Source organism: Platalea leucorodia (assembly GCF_965183815.1).
Source record: "Platalea leucorodia genome assembly, chromosome: 2".
In the NCBI taxonomy this organism is placed as follows: Eukaryota; Metazoa; Chordata; class Aves; order Pelecaniformes; family Threskiornithidae; genus Platalea; species Platalea leucorodia.
In genome coordinates this window covers 11,085,852-11,103,866 of record NC_138824.1, presented here as the reverse complement: position 1 = coordinate 11,103,866, position 18,015 = coordinate 11,085,852, and the positions used below count along the sequence as shown (strand labels likewise).

The 18,015-nt window shown below is 38.6% G+C and overlaps 1 protein-coding gene across 4 annotated transcripts in view; it reads right to left on the bottom strand.

Annotated features, from left to right (window-relative positions):
* FAT3 (FAT atypical cadherin 3) overlaps positions 1-18,015 on the bottom strand; it is a gene marked incomplete at both ends in the record, with an annotated part of 322,494 nt that overhangs the window by 100,640 nt on the left and 203,839 nt on the right. For 2 of the 4 annotated variants that reach the window (XM_082330644.1, XM_082330646.1), the window contains 3 exons: positions 4,495-4,563; positions 4,991-5,201; positions 7,129-7,443. In XM_082330644.1, the coding sequence (XP_082186770.1) occupies positions 4,495-4,563; positions 4,991-5,201; positions 7,129-7,443 (595 nt within the window). The remainder of the gene's footprint in view (positions 1-4,494; positions 4,564-4,990; positions 5,202-7,128; positions 7,444-18,015) is intronic. The other 2 variants (XM_082330645.1, XM_082330647.1) reach the window with 1 other exon arrangement.

Genomic DNA, 18,015 nt, shown 5'->3' with positions numbered 1-18,015 from the left:
ATTAATTTTCCTTTTAATAAAAAAGACGGTTTCAAAAAAAAAAAAAACCCAACACTGAACCTTACATGACTAACAGTAGATGATCTTCTGATGTAAAGATTACCACTCATTTGGTGCAATGGACAGGCCAATGAAACCTTTCTGAACTAGTACAAGGGTTTTCTGAAGGTCAGCTGGAGAATTCGCCTAAGGTGAGATACAACACAGATCTGGCATTCCCACAGAATGTGGGTTCTGAAAGTCTGTCCCTTTTGAATTCCAGTGTGGGGTTTTTTTGGTTTTGTTCCCTCCCCCGCCCAAACATATTCTGCTTGTATTTTGATTATTGCATTTGCTGCAAGCAACGAAGTTTTTTTGTAGTTCTCTTCCTAGATGGGGTTCCTTTTTGGGAAGACGCCAAGCCTCCCTATGTTTCTATCAGCTGCTGATACGCAGTTTAAGACAGAATCATGCTGCTATGAGAAATCATTTTCTCCTCTGAGAGGAAAACACGTCAGCAAACCTGGAGGACTTGTAGGCAAAGGAGTCCCATGTGAGGGCCTCTCTCCCTCTTTTCCAGTGGAAAAATCCAGGAGAGTGGGATTGAATATACACCTCAGAAATATCTGATGACTGTGGAGAATCAGACTTGTTCAATCTTAGATGTAAAGAGGGACCACACTGAACTCTGGAAGATATCCCCAAATCAAATACAGCTAAAACCTGGCAAGAGTCTTCCTTCTCTGGAAGATAGCAAAGAGCACACATGCTCCACATCCAAACGTAATAAAGTCAGGATATACTGAGATCTTCACACAAGTCTCATATGGCCTACCATGCCATGACGGACGAGTGGAGGAGAAATATAGGAGATGATCTAATTTAGAGAATAGTCCTCGAAAACACATTTTCTCAGGGAAGAGAGGATTCTTACTTGTCTTGCCCCAAAGTAAGCTAACACCATAGTGATGATAAATCGGGCCAATTGCTACAATTCTTGCATTGCTCAGAGCAGAGAATCAGAGGAAAATGCAGAAAGCTAATCCACCCTGAAACTCAAGGGTGAGCCTGAAGTACTTCTAGGATTTTCAGGAAAAGAAGCACAGCCAAAATTTCCAATTTTTCTCTTTTCAAAAAAGATGAAATAAACTTAGCAACTGCCTCAAGAAATACAAATTCAACTACAGACTGTTGTTAATCATAACATAATAAATATTAGTAATATAACATGCAAATATTTATTCTCTTATGTACTATATCATGATAAGAAGAAAATAATGCAGACTCTGAATTTTCAGATTCTAAGGAGAGTCAAAGCCTTGGGTTTGCTGCTAAGAAGCTGAAGGTAAGGACATAAAAAGTAGAAAAGAAATCAGAAAGGTATTTTAGCTAGTTCTCAGACAAGATAATTCAAAGGAGGCTAGGGAGCTACATGTTTTTGACATTAACGAAAATTTGCAGCACTGTGAATAAATGGACAATTAATTAAAATTAATAGATCTTATAATTATTGCCATTTAGCACCCTTGATAAAAAGTTCTGATGTGTTTTTAAAATTTGGCTACTCTTATAAACGCATAGGCTGGGGGAAAAAGGAAAGATAGAGGAAGGCCTGTTTGAAGAATCAGAGAGATGTTGTGCAACATGCTACTTAAGCAAAAACTAGCACCATGCAGCTTAGCTCCAGTGTCAAAGTAGTCATCACACCATTCCCACCACTAACAAAGAGACAGAGAGGGCTCAATTTACCTGGGAGAAATAAAGATCTCTGACTTATTTTTAAGTTCCCATTGAAAAATAGTTTCTCATAAATGGCTGAAGAAATTTAACACAACTGAAACAACCTACATCCATGTCTCACATTGTGGGATCTGCATAAACTGAGAATGGCGTTGAATGCAGTCTGAAAACAGAAACCAGGTATGACATCTCAACCATTCCCAATTAAACAAACAAAACCCAGGCAAGCATCCTGTTCCTCTCTAGTCCATGGGAGGAAGATGATCTCCCTGCCTGCAAGGCACCTTGGAGCTGATTAACCCAAGAATTTAAACAGTTATTTAAAGTGTATATAATTTAGGTGCAAATTAGATGCTGAAGTTAGGCAGACAGAACACTACATAGCCAAACTTCATCCACCCTCCCTCCTTTTTTTTGGCTGAGAGAAAGTTCACTTTATGCATTTAAAAAGAGGTCCTCTGGAATTCCAATGCCCATTTAGTTTGAAAAGGTCATAAACATAAAGGTCAAGCTGCAAACTCAATATTAAACTGTGCCTCTACATAAGCCTTCAGGGCTTTTGTTGACATTACTATGAACTGTGCATGGAGGTCCAAAATCACAAAATACCAGATGGATCAGGATCAGGTTTTTCAGCAGCACAGAAACCATCTCTTGCATCAGCAGTCCCATACAAGCTTTCCATACATGACAACTAACTTCTACTAATAACCCATGTCTTTCATGGGGCTTTTCAGCACTAGACTTCAATGTTCTCCCAAAAGGAAAGTATCAACATCTTTTTTTTTTTTTTCACCAATGATACTGAAGAACAAGAAGAAAAACTGGTTTTTATACTGACACTGACTAAAGGCAGCAAAGATAATCTAAGCATACAGTACTTTGTCTGTAAACCTCTTGGGGTGGATTTTGTCTTTGCACCTTGTATGCAGAACATCTGGAACAACAGGGTCTTCTGTATGCCCACGATTGCTGGCTATTCCTATTGCAGAAATGAGTGCTGTTGCTAGTGCTATTATTTATAACAGCAGTAATATTTAATGACAACATTCATATGGTAACAGTACCTAACTGGATGGTCAGGGTCACTGCTTTCTCATTAAGTCTAGGGAAGCTCTGTCTCCATGACCCTCTGCAGTGATGCAGCATCTTCCAGCATCAGAAGCTACAGCCTATAGGGAAACCATTAGGGTTGTTTAAATAGCAAAAATCTTCTTCTAAACTGTTTGAACTATTTTAGCCATAAAGGTCAAATTAAATGACAAATTAAAGGCTTAAATTTCATAATGCTCTCCCCATCATCTCTGTTTAGTAGGCAAAAAATGAAATATAGTTGCTAGATTGCAAGTGACTCTAATAATGTAAAAGAATGCAGTGGAAGAGTGGGGGCTTCTCTCATTGCTTAACACAGGCAACATTTTAATGAGAGTCACTGAATTTGCCAAGGAAAGGACCAAAAGGCTGTGAAAGGCAGAGGAAGCCAGCAAAAGGTTCAAATGGGAAAAAGTGACAATAACATCAATAAAGATGGATTTCTCCTGGGAGGAAAGTTAGGGTCAGTGAGGAATAGAAAGGGAATGTAAACATTAGCTAATAAATTGCATGTAGCATACTGAAACAACCAAGGGAATGGGAAGAAAACCATAGGAAACATGTGCTGTCCTTCCCCAGGGGCTAGCAGGAAACCTAGGACATGATAATAGCTTTGGGTTTAATTTTAATGTGGTTGGCACATCGGAAACCATGCTACAAACTCAAAGAGGAAATGTTGCTGCTTCTGTCTTTCATCTGCACAAACTGGCAATAAAAGGTGGACGAAAATGACTCTGACAGACCCTTTCTCTTGTGGTCCTTGTCCTTCCTGTTGGCTAAACCCATCCACAAACAGCTATGCTGAAATGAGAGCCAGGCTCAATCCCTGTAAATAAAGACTGCTGATGCACCCTTTCCACTAAATCTGTGGCAAAGGCTTTTTGTTTCTCTAGTATTTGCTTTATAACCCTTAATTTAAATAACACCACTTTGTGCAGACATAGTGTTTTACATCCAGAGGTATACAAACTTTATGTACAAGTATCTGCAAATATTAAGTAGCACAATAACTTTGCAGGGTCGTTGTGCTGCTGGGGAAAGTCTCATTTTGGAGATGTTAAATAAGTTATTTTAAATAACATAACTGAATCGACAGCAGAAGCAGGAAAGCAATGCTTAGGAACATTGATTCCTGTTTCTCCACTGCAACCAAGTGAGACCCTCTACTCCCTGTCTTTTGGCAGCTGCATCCTTAACTGCATTTCCCTGTGATTTTAAGACTATTACTTCTATGGCTTCTCCTCCTCTTTGCTAAGGATATTTCTCCCTCCCTATTTTTATAGGAAATTTTATGTAAGGCAATTTTGTGGTTGAAATCTCACATCAAAACACATTTCTCTTTTTCAGCTTGCATTCACGACAAACTTTTGGTGGCTCCATTTGTAACCCATATGTTGATGCATCCCATTCTGTTTCACAGTTAAATGGATGGCACTGGACTGTGAAAAGTTTGAATTAATTATTTGTGATAAACTGCGGAAAATCCGTGAACAAAATGATAATAATTGGACACAAATACGGTAAAAGCTGTCATAGAAAGAAACACAGCACATCCATGTGTCGCATCGCATCCTGTCACAGGCACTTATGAAAGATGTAATATAAATTGTCTCAAAGAACTTGCAAAAATAAAAGGCAGCCTGGATAGTTGTATTTTAGCAAATGTGTTTGCACTAAGGGTACCTTCTGTTGAACAGTTCTGCCCACAAGCTGTCTGTAGAATATAGAACATCTCTCGAGCATGCTTGCCACCTTGAAGCAGGGCAGTCGGAAGCAGAAAAAAAAGAACAGAATGCAGAAAAAAAGGTGAAGAAAGAGAGAAATGAGGGACAGCAAGTCTAAGTACCATAAATACATTTAGAAATGAGATTAGCAAAGTATGACAATAGAATTTAAATGACAGACAACATTAAGATTGCAGTAAATAACATAGTATGAAAAAAAAACAATTCAGCCATACAGCGCTTTTTTTTCAGCTTAGCTAAGGAGTCATAACAAAAGCAGGAATATTATTATTATTGTTATCACTATATTAAAAAAGCATTTTCATTTCAGCATTACAAAAGTGGGTTTAATTTTGGGGGGGACAGTTCACGGTTAGTTTTCTTGCTCTCAAAACCACGCATCCATATGCTTTGCTTCTGAAGCTTCCTCCTTAAGCCACTGGCTCCCAACTTACCGACAATATCAAACCAAAGAGGAATGTTAGATGGCTGCACAGAGACCACCCCAACGATTTCTGTCACTTTATCGCTTTCCATGACAGTGAAGTTGTAAAAGGGCTCATCGAAAGTCAGGGGCACGGGCGAGGGCGCAGGCTTTTTTATCCACTCAATATGGAGGCGTGCAGTTGAAGATTTTTGGGGCCGGCCATTGTCCACTGCTTTTATCTGGCAGGTACAAAGAAAAGAGGACTCAGACTGAGCATCATGGCTTGGCAGTTCAAATTTAATTCTGTTGCATGATGATGACTGCTTGGAAAATAGCTTTTTTAATCGTCTATGTAAAATCCCATGAAAAAAGAGGGAGATAATCACTTCTTTCTCAATTCTCATTTTTTTCCATTACAATTTGACTTTTTACTGAAAAGACTGATTTCAAACTGAAATGTTTTGTTTTAGGAATGGTGGTGCAAGGCCTCCTGGAGATGCAATTCAAGCGGTCCCTACACAGATCCTCCTCTCCAGATTTCGTCTTCCACTCAGTTCCCTCTTGCAGCAAAGCTGGGAGCTTTATAACAACCCTGTGGGACACCGTGCATTTGCAACACGTGCTCACCCAGACCATGTTTGATTGCTTTTAAATGGCATCTGTATTGCAGATAACACTGATATTCCTTACATTGCCTTCTTCAGGATCTTTAAGTGAGTTTTCAGATCATTTCCCCCGTTCTCCAAAACAAATATAATTTAAAATTTTGCCATGTTTATTTTCCTTGCTTTCTCCTCTCTGTCATGTTCATTAAGAGTTGCCCAGCTTGATGTTAATTCTTTTTATTATAATGTCCTCTAGAGCAATGGATAGACTTGATATTTGCCTGGCATGCTTTATGGTTTTAGCACAGAAAAGACAAGATGAGCAGCAACAAACACTAGGTATAAGGAAAGGGAGAATGCAGGTTACAAAATGGGTGCTTTGGTGAATAACATCAATGTCAATCAAACGGTTTTTCTTTTAAAACTAAAGGAAATATTTCTGGCTATATAGGACCACTGGTGTAATATGTTGTTACTATGCCAGTTAAAAATGGGAAATATTTTCCTGAAATACCATATCCTATTTCTTTTTCTGGAAATGTGTTAAGTGGGTTTGGTGCTAACACTTGCCCCCCTGCTCTGTTCAAAGCGGGCAGGCCCTTAGTGAAAAGATGCTGAGGGTGTGATGAGCAGTTTCAGGGTAGAAAACCTTCAGCTGTTGCATTATAATAAGGGCCAGATCCCAGACGTGACTTCCAGCTCTGCACAGGGAAAGGCACTCACTCACCCAAAGGGTGCTCTACTCTGATTACTAGGTATTTCTCAATATTTTGACATTTACCCATTTTCCTGTCACAGTTTCCAACCCTATGAAGGTATCCCAACAGAGACCTGTTACTGTTAAGTGACATCGCTTCCTCTACTATGGGCCAGACTGCGGACCTCCGACATTTTTTTTGTCAACTCCTTAACTACAACTTGTTGGCTTATTGCTGTAGATGAAGAGTGAACATTCTTATATTGCTTTATATCAACACCACCATCTTGTATTCTTTCTTTCTTTCTTTGACCTTGTCTACATGGTTTGGGTTCTGGCAGAAGTATTTTGACTGAGATTTCTTTTAACTGAAATTGCTGCCATACTTATACTCTTTAATGTGGTGAGAAGGGTACTACAACGCACTGTACACAGTACTCCTCCTCCTTGAGGCCACCTAACCTGAACAGTATAAGGACATTTCCACGAGGGCAAGCAGTTGTCCACACAAAAGGTGAATAAGCATTCATAGCGGTATCTGCCCAGTTGAACATGATAGAACTTTGTGGGCAGACAAGCCCTTGGTCTTCATTTCTGTGTTGTCAAGGGAATGACTTGCACCAACAATTTGGAAGTTGACTGAACAGTCTGAGAACAGTTCACTACATGCAACAGCATGAACACGCTCTCAGACTCAATTTTTGGCAGTAGTTGTACGTGAATACTAGATTTCTTAGTACAGTCAGATCTTACATATAGGTCATACATTAAACACAGTCACATATCACTCTTTATACAACTGGGCCTATTTCTAAACAAAGTCAGTCAAATCATGGGTTTGTATGTTGATGGAAGAGTACTTACTGTTAAGATGTCATAACTCCCCGCTGTGAACTGCTTTCTGGAAGAAACCATCCCCGTTTTGGGATCAATAAAAAATTTCCCATCATCATTTCCATCCACAATGCTGTATGAGATTTCTGCATTAGGGCCTTCGTCTTTGTCAAAAGCAAAAGCTCTGTAGATCGGCTCCCCTCTTTTCTTACGGTCCCTCTCTGGCAGCTTGATCTGATAGACTTTCTCTGGAAACTGAGGTTTGTTATCATTCTCATCCAGAACCTGGACCACCACCCAAACAGAGGACTGCCTGGGAGATGTGCCCCCATCTGAGACGGTTACCTGAAAAATAACAGCAGTAGAGGCATTATTCTGAATAGGTACAGTGGGACTTCATAAATTGGTAAAAACCATAAAACGGAAGGAAACACCTCTCCCTCCCCAAACCTAACCTGCAATTTACATAGTCTTCTCTGTACACAAGACATGCTCACTATAAACATGCTCAGTGCCTAACTCAAATATGCCCACAATGGCAAATAAAGGAACCAGGAAGATTTTTTAGAAACCAGGAACCTGGAATGGGGAATCCATGGACTAGGAATCTGTTTTTCAAAACATAAAATCCTTTTATCTCAAATTCTGCAAGTTTATCTCAGAAGAGAGAACTGGAATTAACCCATTAAGCAGGATCCCTGCTTTTTTGCAAACATATTTTAAAGTTTCTTCAGTCAGACAATGAATTTGAAAGATGCATTTCTTCTTAAATCCTAAAAGAATCTGTCACTTTTTTTTCTATTAATTATTTGGAATTTCTTAAACGACAAAAGAATTTCTGTCAGTTCTTTTCATTCATTACCTGAGATCTGACAGCTCATTAATTCCAAAACTGCTTTATGATTGTAAAGGACACAGAAAGGCAGGCAGCAAAAAATTTCTGCTGCATTGTGTAAAGAGCACACTGTGCTGGCAGAAACATGTAAGAAATAAAATCTTTGAGACAAAAGTTAATTAGTAATTTAGTTGCAACTTAAACAGAATTACTAATAATTTTCAGTCTGAAACACTGTGAAAATGAAATGATCCAAGATCAACAAGCATTCAAGAGATTTAATAATATGCCTTCAAAATTGCAATCAATATGTTTCAAACTTCTCCCTCAATATTTCGATTGCATTTTTAAAGAGAAAGAAATAAGTTATTTCTGTTTGCATGAAAGAAGTTCAAATTTCACTTTCAGCTACATATGCTAACATGCCAATTCCCATGCAATTTCTGATGATAGTGAGCTAAGATATTACATACCCTTCCCTGCTCATACTGATCACTGCACATCCTTTGCTTTGCTGGTTAACTCCTCGATGCTTTATTTTTCCTTATATGTTTCCGTGTCCCCTTACAAATCATACAGTCCTAACGTCCAATCCTTAGGCAAAGCAAAATTTTCTGGGGATAATGTCCCTTGCCATTGTCCCCACCTTGCAACAAGAAATCTAAACTTAGGGTAACCCCAATTTAGTACTGAGATCAGCAGAAAAACCACATTTTCTAAGACAAAGGTAAAAGACCTTTTCTATTTCCTGTATTTAACTATACTTTTAAACACTGATACAGTGGAAAGGAGTGGACTGACAGCCTTAGGGATTGAAACTCTTTATTTACAGAAAAATAAATGGTATAGCACTATATAGCGGCAATGTAAAATCCCCCAAATCAGCCCGTAACTCATTTGCAGAGTGGAGCCTGTCCTCCCAACGACATGTATCAGCCTCAGGCCTCTCTGTCCTAAGACTGTCACCAGGGTTGGCAATTAGCACTTGTTGGGATTGCCACCTCGTGATGGGGACAACTGCCTGCTGAGAGCCGGACGGGGGCCATCCCCACCCTGCAAAGCCACCAACGCGCCATCTGTCAGTCACCGGTGAGGGGGTGCAGGGAGAGGACCCACAGCTCATTACCAGGGTACTCAGCCATCCAGTTCGCGCTTGCTACACTTTCCAAAATAGCATTTATAGCGCTGAAAGGCTGCACACATGGCTGCAAATCTGCCTTTCTACCCGGTGAGAGCGACACCACCGGGGACCTCAGCTTCTCCACTTCACCACTTACTTTGGAAGAACTTCAGAGCTTCTGCAGCAAACAAAAAGCCAATTCTGCCAATTCTTCTATTACAGGCTTTCAGCAATAAATAACTTTTGCCCCACTTAGAGGCTGATCCCTTCTATTTCTGTTCTACTCTGGTGCAACTGGCCAAGCTCTCGACAAGAGCACAGGTTAATAAAAACCTTTTTCAGGATTTCTGCTGACTCCACAGATAAAATAATCAATGGTGCCAGGCAGTACAGGCTGTAGTGCACGGAAACAACTGGAGACACACTTAATTAAATACTGTTCAAAAATATCAACAAAATGCTTTTTTGAGGGGTAATGTTCTTAATGCATAGAAAATACTAGCAAGATTCAGGAAACTCTTGTTTTCTGAACAGAACATCACTCAACTTTTACAAAAAAAAGACATTTTCTTCAACCTGCTAGCAGTCATCTACAAAAAAAAGGTGGGGGAGGAGATAAAAAGTTTACAACTAATAACAATAATAAAATCTCTGAAAACCACAGTGGTATAAACAGTCAAGCAACTATGATGAAAAAACTACTTAAGTCAAGAAACTGCTCAAGAAGCGAAACCGTCCTCCTGTCTTACCAATACACAGTCTCACAGTTTGTTAGGTTACTGCTGAAAGCCTGACTAACATGGTCTTGTGGCAGTAAATACGTGCATGTATTTGTTTGTTTTTGTAAGCCCAAACTAGTGGGAAATCCGTTCAATAACACAAAAGTTGCACTGAAAATATTTGCTGACAGCTAATTGAAAATAGTAATGGCTATAACATGAAATGTCAGCTAATTAACAGAAATTAACATAGAAGGCCTGAAGTTAGTCAATTCTACTCTGTCTAAAACTTTACGTCCCCAGAGAGGAAAATGTTATGGACCAGCTAAGCCTTTTTCTCTGGGTGACACTCAAAACTTTTCAAAATGACAGGCTCCAGCTCCAGTCGAAAAGCTCTGAGTGCCAGACACAGGAGCTGAAGTGTGAGTTAAAGCTCTCTCTTTGCAGGCATGTAAATTAATTAATTAAGCCACCCTCACACCAGCGATGTGATTATTTCCCTAACTGTAAATCCGTGCCCTGGCTGACCCCTCTTTTCTGCTCCATCAGCCTGACCCTAGTCTGGCTTTTCAGGTTCCAGCTATTAACAGGGTAAAAGAGCTGCAAAAATTTCCTCTGCCCCTACAGGAAAAACTCCACGACAACACATTAAAACAAAATAACAAATTGCTGCCATTTCAAAATTGTTCCCAGATAAAAATGGGAAGGACGGAAGAGGTCGTTCGGCACACCGCTCTGCAAGTACTGTTTCCATCAGACACTGTATCACACTAGCACTTAGGGGCCCCTCTAACCAATGCAATTTTGATTCAAACATTACCATAGTTCTCAGCAAAATCCTTAAACAGCTGGAAATTACAGTGAAAAGTAACAAGGGAGGGGAGGGAGGTTGGGACATTTGTAGGACAATGATACAAAAGCTAATTCACAGCTGGTATCTCTGGAAATGTGAAAGGCAGGTGTGCAAGGCACAGGAGAGCTTGCCAGGAGAGAAGATGTAATTCAGGACCAGTGAGGTCCTTTTGTTTAGAAACCTGCAGATGGCACAGTGGGGAAAAAAAACAGAGAAGAAACGTGATAAAAATGAATGACAAAGACGGACAGTCTCAATATATGCTTGTCAAGATGCGGCATCAAAAAAACCCAACAAGAGGTAAATCTCACACTGATCAAGATGGGGAAATGATGAGGACCAGAATTTAAGCTTTCCCAGAAGAGACGAGGAATGGCTGCTGAGTCAGCATGTGCTTTCCTAAATGCTGAACACCTTCTCCAGTCTTTGTGCTGAGTCTGGTATCCAGACATCAATGGGTGCAGACATGCTGCTTCTTGCCCATGTGCAACCTGAGATGGGGCTGGCCAGCTACTATCTCCTCTGCCCTTCTGGTTAGATATTGCTGCTCATGCTGTGTCAACACAGCCTAAACAAAGGATACGACCTCCCAAAGCTTCAATGTGGCCATGAAAGCAGCTGAGTTTTGACTTTCTGACCAACCATACGAAGGGTTGGTCCATTCACCAAGGGTGGAATATCTTAAAAGGAATGTGATGACTTGTTTAATGGGGTCCGATGGCATCAGACAGCAAGAATAATATGAACTTTATATACCACTTTCATGGTGAAATCCTAAGCATCACTGCTGTTTTCCCATGACCTACAGACAGATCCAGTACAGTTTTCTTCATAAATTGAACACTTTCTGTCAGGAATCTGCATTTACCCATTGGCTTTAATGTTTATGACTTTACTGAACCATGTCAGCCAATACACATATAGGTAGTGGTTACCTGGAAAGTGGTTACCTGGACAAGATCTCCTGAAATTCCCTCTACATCAGACACATATTTTTGGAGAAAAACACACAAAAATACCTCCTTCTGCAGAGTATGACAAATTCAGTATAATAACAGAACTTTCAAAATCCAACTAAGGCAATTTCCATTTCTTCTGCAGGATCTACTTCAGTAGGTTTGGTCTATAGACATTAACACTACCTTTCCTACAGGACTGAGAGATACTCTTTCATATTCATGTTTATGTTCAAGTCCACAGATCAACTGCAAAGAGATTTCCATAGCAGAGGACCTTCTCAGTGAAAACCAAGGTCAACACTAACTGTTAACATACAACACCTAGAATGTTGAATATGAAAATCTCTTCTTTTTATGACCATGGAGAAGGCATGGAGGAGACATCTACTGTGAAAGTATTGGCTAAAACACAGCGTCAGTCTAGCAGACCTCAACACTGGTGACAAAAATCATTTTGCCTTGAGACAGTCACTCCTCCTATGAATTGGACTGTGACACTTAACTGAAGAAGGTTTAGCTCTTGAATTTTTTCAGAATACAATGCAACTGTGAGGACCACCCTCCTGAATTACAAGTACAATATTGAGTCTCATTAACAAAAACTCATGACTTCCAAGATAATTATTAACTCAGCTGGAGACAGCAGCTAGCAGGGAGCTTACTTCAACAAGTATAACAAGACAATCAGCAGGTGTTTAATGTGAGTTATCAAGCCTCCAGAAGAATGAGAATCTTCTTCCATATCATTCCTTGGCAGGAGGAAGTACTCAGCCTACCCAATTTTTAAGTTAAGAGGAACTGCCACATTATTGTCATTAGCATTGCAAAATGCTGAAGATGTCATATTTGCTTGTTTATTTTTGTTCGTGTGATAACTGCTTAATGCAAAAAGAGCGAGCTGAGATGCCTGCACCTCGTCTGAGGAGCATGTATAATGAGGTTTTCAGGTAAAAGTCTCTCCATTCCCCCAACCAGAAATGCCAATTTTGCTTCAGAAAACTTTAGAAAAGATAATCTGGTTGAGTTACTGGAGACAGAAAAATGATCAAAGGGAGCCTGAGAGCTGAGGCATACCCCTGCTGTTAGTGACTAATGGGTTTGTTTCTTCTGCCAATGCACAAACGAGCTGCAATACCTATTGTAAGAGTCTCTGGAATTCAGCCCAAGTAAGAGAAATAAAAGATTATAAAGCAGAGCTCATTGAGGGATGAATGGAACTTTAAAGTCAAATACACTGAATTACTATCTCTGCCTACTTCAGAGAGAGACTAAATTCGCGGCTAAATTCTTACAAGGAAATATTTTTCTGAAATGCATGATATTACTGAACTACATGTCAGATTATTGCTACAAAGTGAAGGCAGTGTAGCTCAAAGATATACAGGAGAGAAAAAAGAAGGTACATAAGTTATTTTTTTTTCAGTTCAACACAAATACTGAGTTAGCTGTAGCCAACGAGATGCCTTTTCTTTCTAATCCTTTATTTGCCAACTGTGGAAAAGAAGTGGGCAGCTGCTTATTTCACTTATCCTAATAGAATGTATTGCTGTCCCAAAAGACAAATTACTTAAACACTTCTTGTAGGAAAGAGTGCCAATCATATCAACATGATTCATCTTTCCTTATTTCCTTTACAATGTGCTAATCTGGGAACCCTTGTTTTCAATCATAAAAAAATTAATACAGTCACTCTGGCCAGCTATGAGAAATAAATAATTTAGAGTATGTTTTAAATACAGATTATTACTGACACAAACACTCTAGGTGGCTGATTAGGAAAGTCAATGGCTTCCAGCCACATTCAAGCTAGAAAACTATGCATAATGGTCTGTTATACCATTTGAGAATTAACGATGACATCAGGTAATTTCAACGCTGTTTTGCCAAAAGACAGGAAGGAAGGAAGGAAGGCTTTTTCATTTGGAGTTAAATGTTCCCTGCAGTATCTGCAAACCTAAATATTAGAAGAGCGTACTGAAGAGTCTTAGAGGCTTCAAATCTTAACTTTTGTCAGACTCACAGTACTGAGACCAGTGGATGGTAACCAAATGACCTGGTGGAATGAAATATCAGAATAGGTGACTTAAAGGTCCAGAATAACTACTACTACTACTACTACTACTACTACTACTACTACTACTACTACTTCTTCTTCTTCTTCTACTACATTTTTTCTGTGTCATACTTTATTCTACAAGCTTTTTGAAAATTGAAACAGTAAATAAGACTCATAAACTCTGAAAAGAAACTTAAGGCTTGTATTTTAGCTTTAGTAGCAATACAAGGAAGGATCTGCATAGTTCTTGACAGTGAGCCTCTGAAAGAAAAACAGTAATTTTTCATGGGCATTGCTTTTAAAGTTCATTACAGTTTGGAGATCCTGGCAACTTTTGTGCATCAGGCTGTATTTATAGTGTTCTTCAATCAATACATGCTAAGGTAAGTGCAGAACCAACCATTACTCCATTAAATTCCCAGAACAACAGACCAGTATGTCCAATGTTAAAAGAAACTCCTTTAGGCACTCTCAGAAATTATCTTCCCCTTCTTTTCACTAAGTAAAAAGAAAACTATAGTCCTCAGGAATGTCAAGCTAATATAATTTTGCTTTTGACAAACTGTAGATAAAACTTTCCTCGGAAGTAAGTCTATGCTGATCATTTTCCAGAAGTCCAAATGTGCCTCCTGCTTCCACTGGTGGAGTTAAATACAGAGAATCTTCACCTCTATTGCCTAACAGTAGTGTATAATCACTTATGATTCAGCAGAAATTATCTGGTAAGAAAAAACAGGTGATAACACCACCATCACAAATGGTGCCTGAAACTGTGTGTATCATATCCCATGTTGACCAGTTGGCAAATTTTGTGAATAGAAAACTGGAAAATTTGAGATGATCATAGTAGGAACATCAATCTCAGTCTCCAAATAACAACTGTAAAGGTCTTTTGAGTACATCAAGAACTTCCTTTCTTTGTTCATGAGGCACAATAATGAACCTCACTACCCCGGCATATAATGAAGAAAAATTTGGAAAGCAGAAGAATATACTCCAAATAGTCCTCTGATAATATCTGGACCCAAGGGCATTTGCCCACCTTCAGACTGACACCTTACAAACAACACAAAGACTGATATGTGATTGCTTAAAAATAATTTTTATAGGCATATGGAACCTCTTTAGGAACAACCTATAACTAAACAGAAGTATAACTACCCTCATAGCTTCTAAATGGGAAAGAAGATAAAAGTTGTGTATTGATCTTCACAGTAAACTTTGAAGAAGGTGTTTAGCTCCTGCTGATAGTGAAGATTACAATCAAAGAGTTTTGTGAACAGAAAATGAGTAGTCAAATCTGAGAATATTTTACTTCAAGCAGCTTTAAATAACATAAAGCTTGCAAATTAAGATATTTATGCAGTTTAATGTTAGCAGTAATCTCTATGTCAATTGTAATTCCATTCATACCTGAATATCTACGTCAGCCATTTGTGGATTTTGCTTTTCTTGTGATAAGAAACACCTGTGATCAAATATCGATAAGTTCCCCTCTACTCCATATAGCTCTACAGATAATGCCCTTCTCCAAAAATCTTATCTCAGCACTCTGGAAATACAGTAGCTTTCAGGTTTTGTGCTTCAGAAGAGGTGTACATCAACATCTAAGCTCACTGCACTGCCCTTTTCTCCAATATTCGATTATCCTTCATTTTCTGTCCACAAAAGTCACTTGATTCTCATCTTCACTATAAGCAGGAACCAAACACCTTCTTCAAAGTTTCCTCAAAATTATGAAGACTGTTACACGTTCTTAATCTTTCTTTTTTCATATTAGACCAGTCAATATGTGTAATCACGTGAGAAAAATATTCTAGCTATTAATAAAGATGCAAGATTTTATCCATGCTTCCTAATATTAATAATTTATTTTATATTTTAACCATCAGCAGAAATGCTGAGCTCAAAAATATGTGCTGATCTATTGCCAAAATTTAATCAAGCTATAGTACTAGTCACCGTGGAGTTAATTAATCAAGCAGCAAAATGATATATACTTTACACCCTTGCTTGGGTGTGCAGCTGTATAGGTCCCCAGATACTCAAACTGACGGGAAATTAAGGTACAGCAACTCTTTTAGCAGAAACTCTCAAATTCGGTGCAGGTTGATTTCCTGTGTGTGACAACAGCCCTCCATCTATTTTGCAATAAGTCAGCAGCACTGCCTCATGCTAACGTGGTACATGCTGTTGAACTTACTCTAAGAAAAGGCAGAGTATGAAGGACCTTGCTCTGCATGCCTTTAGAAATATTGTGGCACGCAGTTTCTGTTACAATAGAGTAACAACTTCAACTAAAACTTTCAGGCTTCAAAGGAAATACTGTCTTCTCTCCTAAACTATAATATTAAAACTTACTGCTAGACATTTTTTGTCATGCTGACAGCCAGTGCCCTCTGATGTTGGATGAAACACCCTTAGGTGAGGCTCTGTGATGGTCAGTCTTGAAACAATACTGTTATTACTTAGGAGGTAATACATTTATTTGGCCACCAATGAGATGAAAGATATATACTGTATTTACTTTATAGGTATACACTGCACCTAAATTCTACGCTGCTATATGAAGCAGAATCAAGTATTTTCAAAAGAAAGATAACACTTTTTCTTTTTTTTTTTTTTTTTTTAATTGCTCTAACAAGTAGCACTTGGTTGTGCTAACGGAGGATGACACCACCTTGTCTCTGGCAGAAAAGCAGATTAAGATGCATCCAGCCCCATCTCCAGCTCCTCCTCCAGCCATTTGTTCTTCCCCTGTCATCAGTTTGCAGCCACCTTCACCCGTCAATAAACTGTTTGTGCATCTGTGCTACGAACAGGGCTACTGAAATAATCAGGGTTTAAAATGAACTGCTGAAAGAAAACAAAATCCCTCAAAAGGCAGATAGTTAACAAGTGATGGCAGTGAAAGAGCAAAACAAGGAGCAGCATGCCAGGTCCCCAAGGCAGGGTGGGGGAAATTTCTTAAGAGTTTTGGCCACTGAAGGAAAATGCATTGTGTAACTACAATTTTGGTGATGAATTCTGCAATTTCACTACAGATAGTAACTTACTCTCTGCCGCCCCCCCCCCATCCTTGCCGTAAAATTCATCACTTATCAACAAGCCTTTGGTCAATACCAAAGCAGGCAAAGCCAGAACCAGTGATCTCAAGGTAAAAGCCTTTGTGTCCCATCAGTAATTGCTGAAAATATCCAATTTCCATCTTACACTATTTTTCCACAATATGCAAGAAATAATGAATGCTCTCCATCCACACATACATGTAAAACATTTCAAAGACAGTTTCATAGCTGATAGCCTGACAAGTAGCCTCTGACATTTAAATGTAATTTAGTTTTTTCTGGGTAAAAAATGAAGCTTCTACAGTTTTATGTTCAAAATAAAGCTTACCAGTTAAAAACCTGATTAATAAAAAATGGATTTCTTAGCCAGGTAGAAAGTATATAAAATCAGACCTTTAAGGGGTACAGGCTGTGCTGTTCCCAATTTTTGATCCTGTAGAGACATTCTAAATTTCCAAAAGGCAAAAATGGACAATTTTGGACTCAGAAATTTATCTAGCTTTAGTGAACTGTCACTCTGGAAGATTGTTGTGACCATTTTCATTAATCTAAAAGGATAAAATGAAGACATATTTTTTTTTGTGATATTCAAGTTATTTGATAGAAGTTTCTTTGGTTAGCAATAAGATGCAAAGTAAAATTTTAATCAGCTTAGAAGACAATATGATAGCAATTACTCAGGCATGTTTGAATAAAGTAATTTTTGTAGTCAGATGAGGACTACATCCTAAAATATCATACGAAACAGTATAAAAATGCTCCGAAAATCAGTATGAAAAATAGGTAAAATAAGGTAAAGGAAAGAAGCATGAATAAGGAGGTTGGTGGTTGGGGCTTTGCCCAAGGCAGTTTTTTGTAATGACAATATCATCCTGTTTTTGTCAGACCAGGTTAAATTAAATGAAATCAAATCAATAATTGCTTTGATTTTAGCAATAAAAAATTCTACTTGACTTCTTGATGCCTACTTCACAACTTTCTGTGACAAATTAATTTTAGACAGATAATAAGCATTAATTGGGCCGTATTTAATCACAGTTTCAACTAACAGGCAACACAGACAAGCCTTATTATCTCAATCTCCACTTGTCTTTGTTTCTAAGTGTCCTATAAATATCTACTATCCAGCTTACATTGACATGGGGTCAATTTCACAAGCTGGTTGAGAATCAGCATGGGACTATATGTAGGGAAAAAAATGCAGATTTTGAAGCCAAACTCATGTTCTTGGACTACCTTTTTACTTAATCCAAATTCAATTTCCACCTTTGAAAACTCATCCTGGAAAACAGGCTCGGGTATTATGT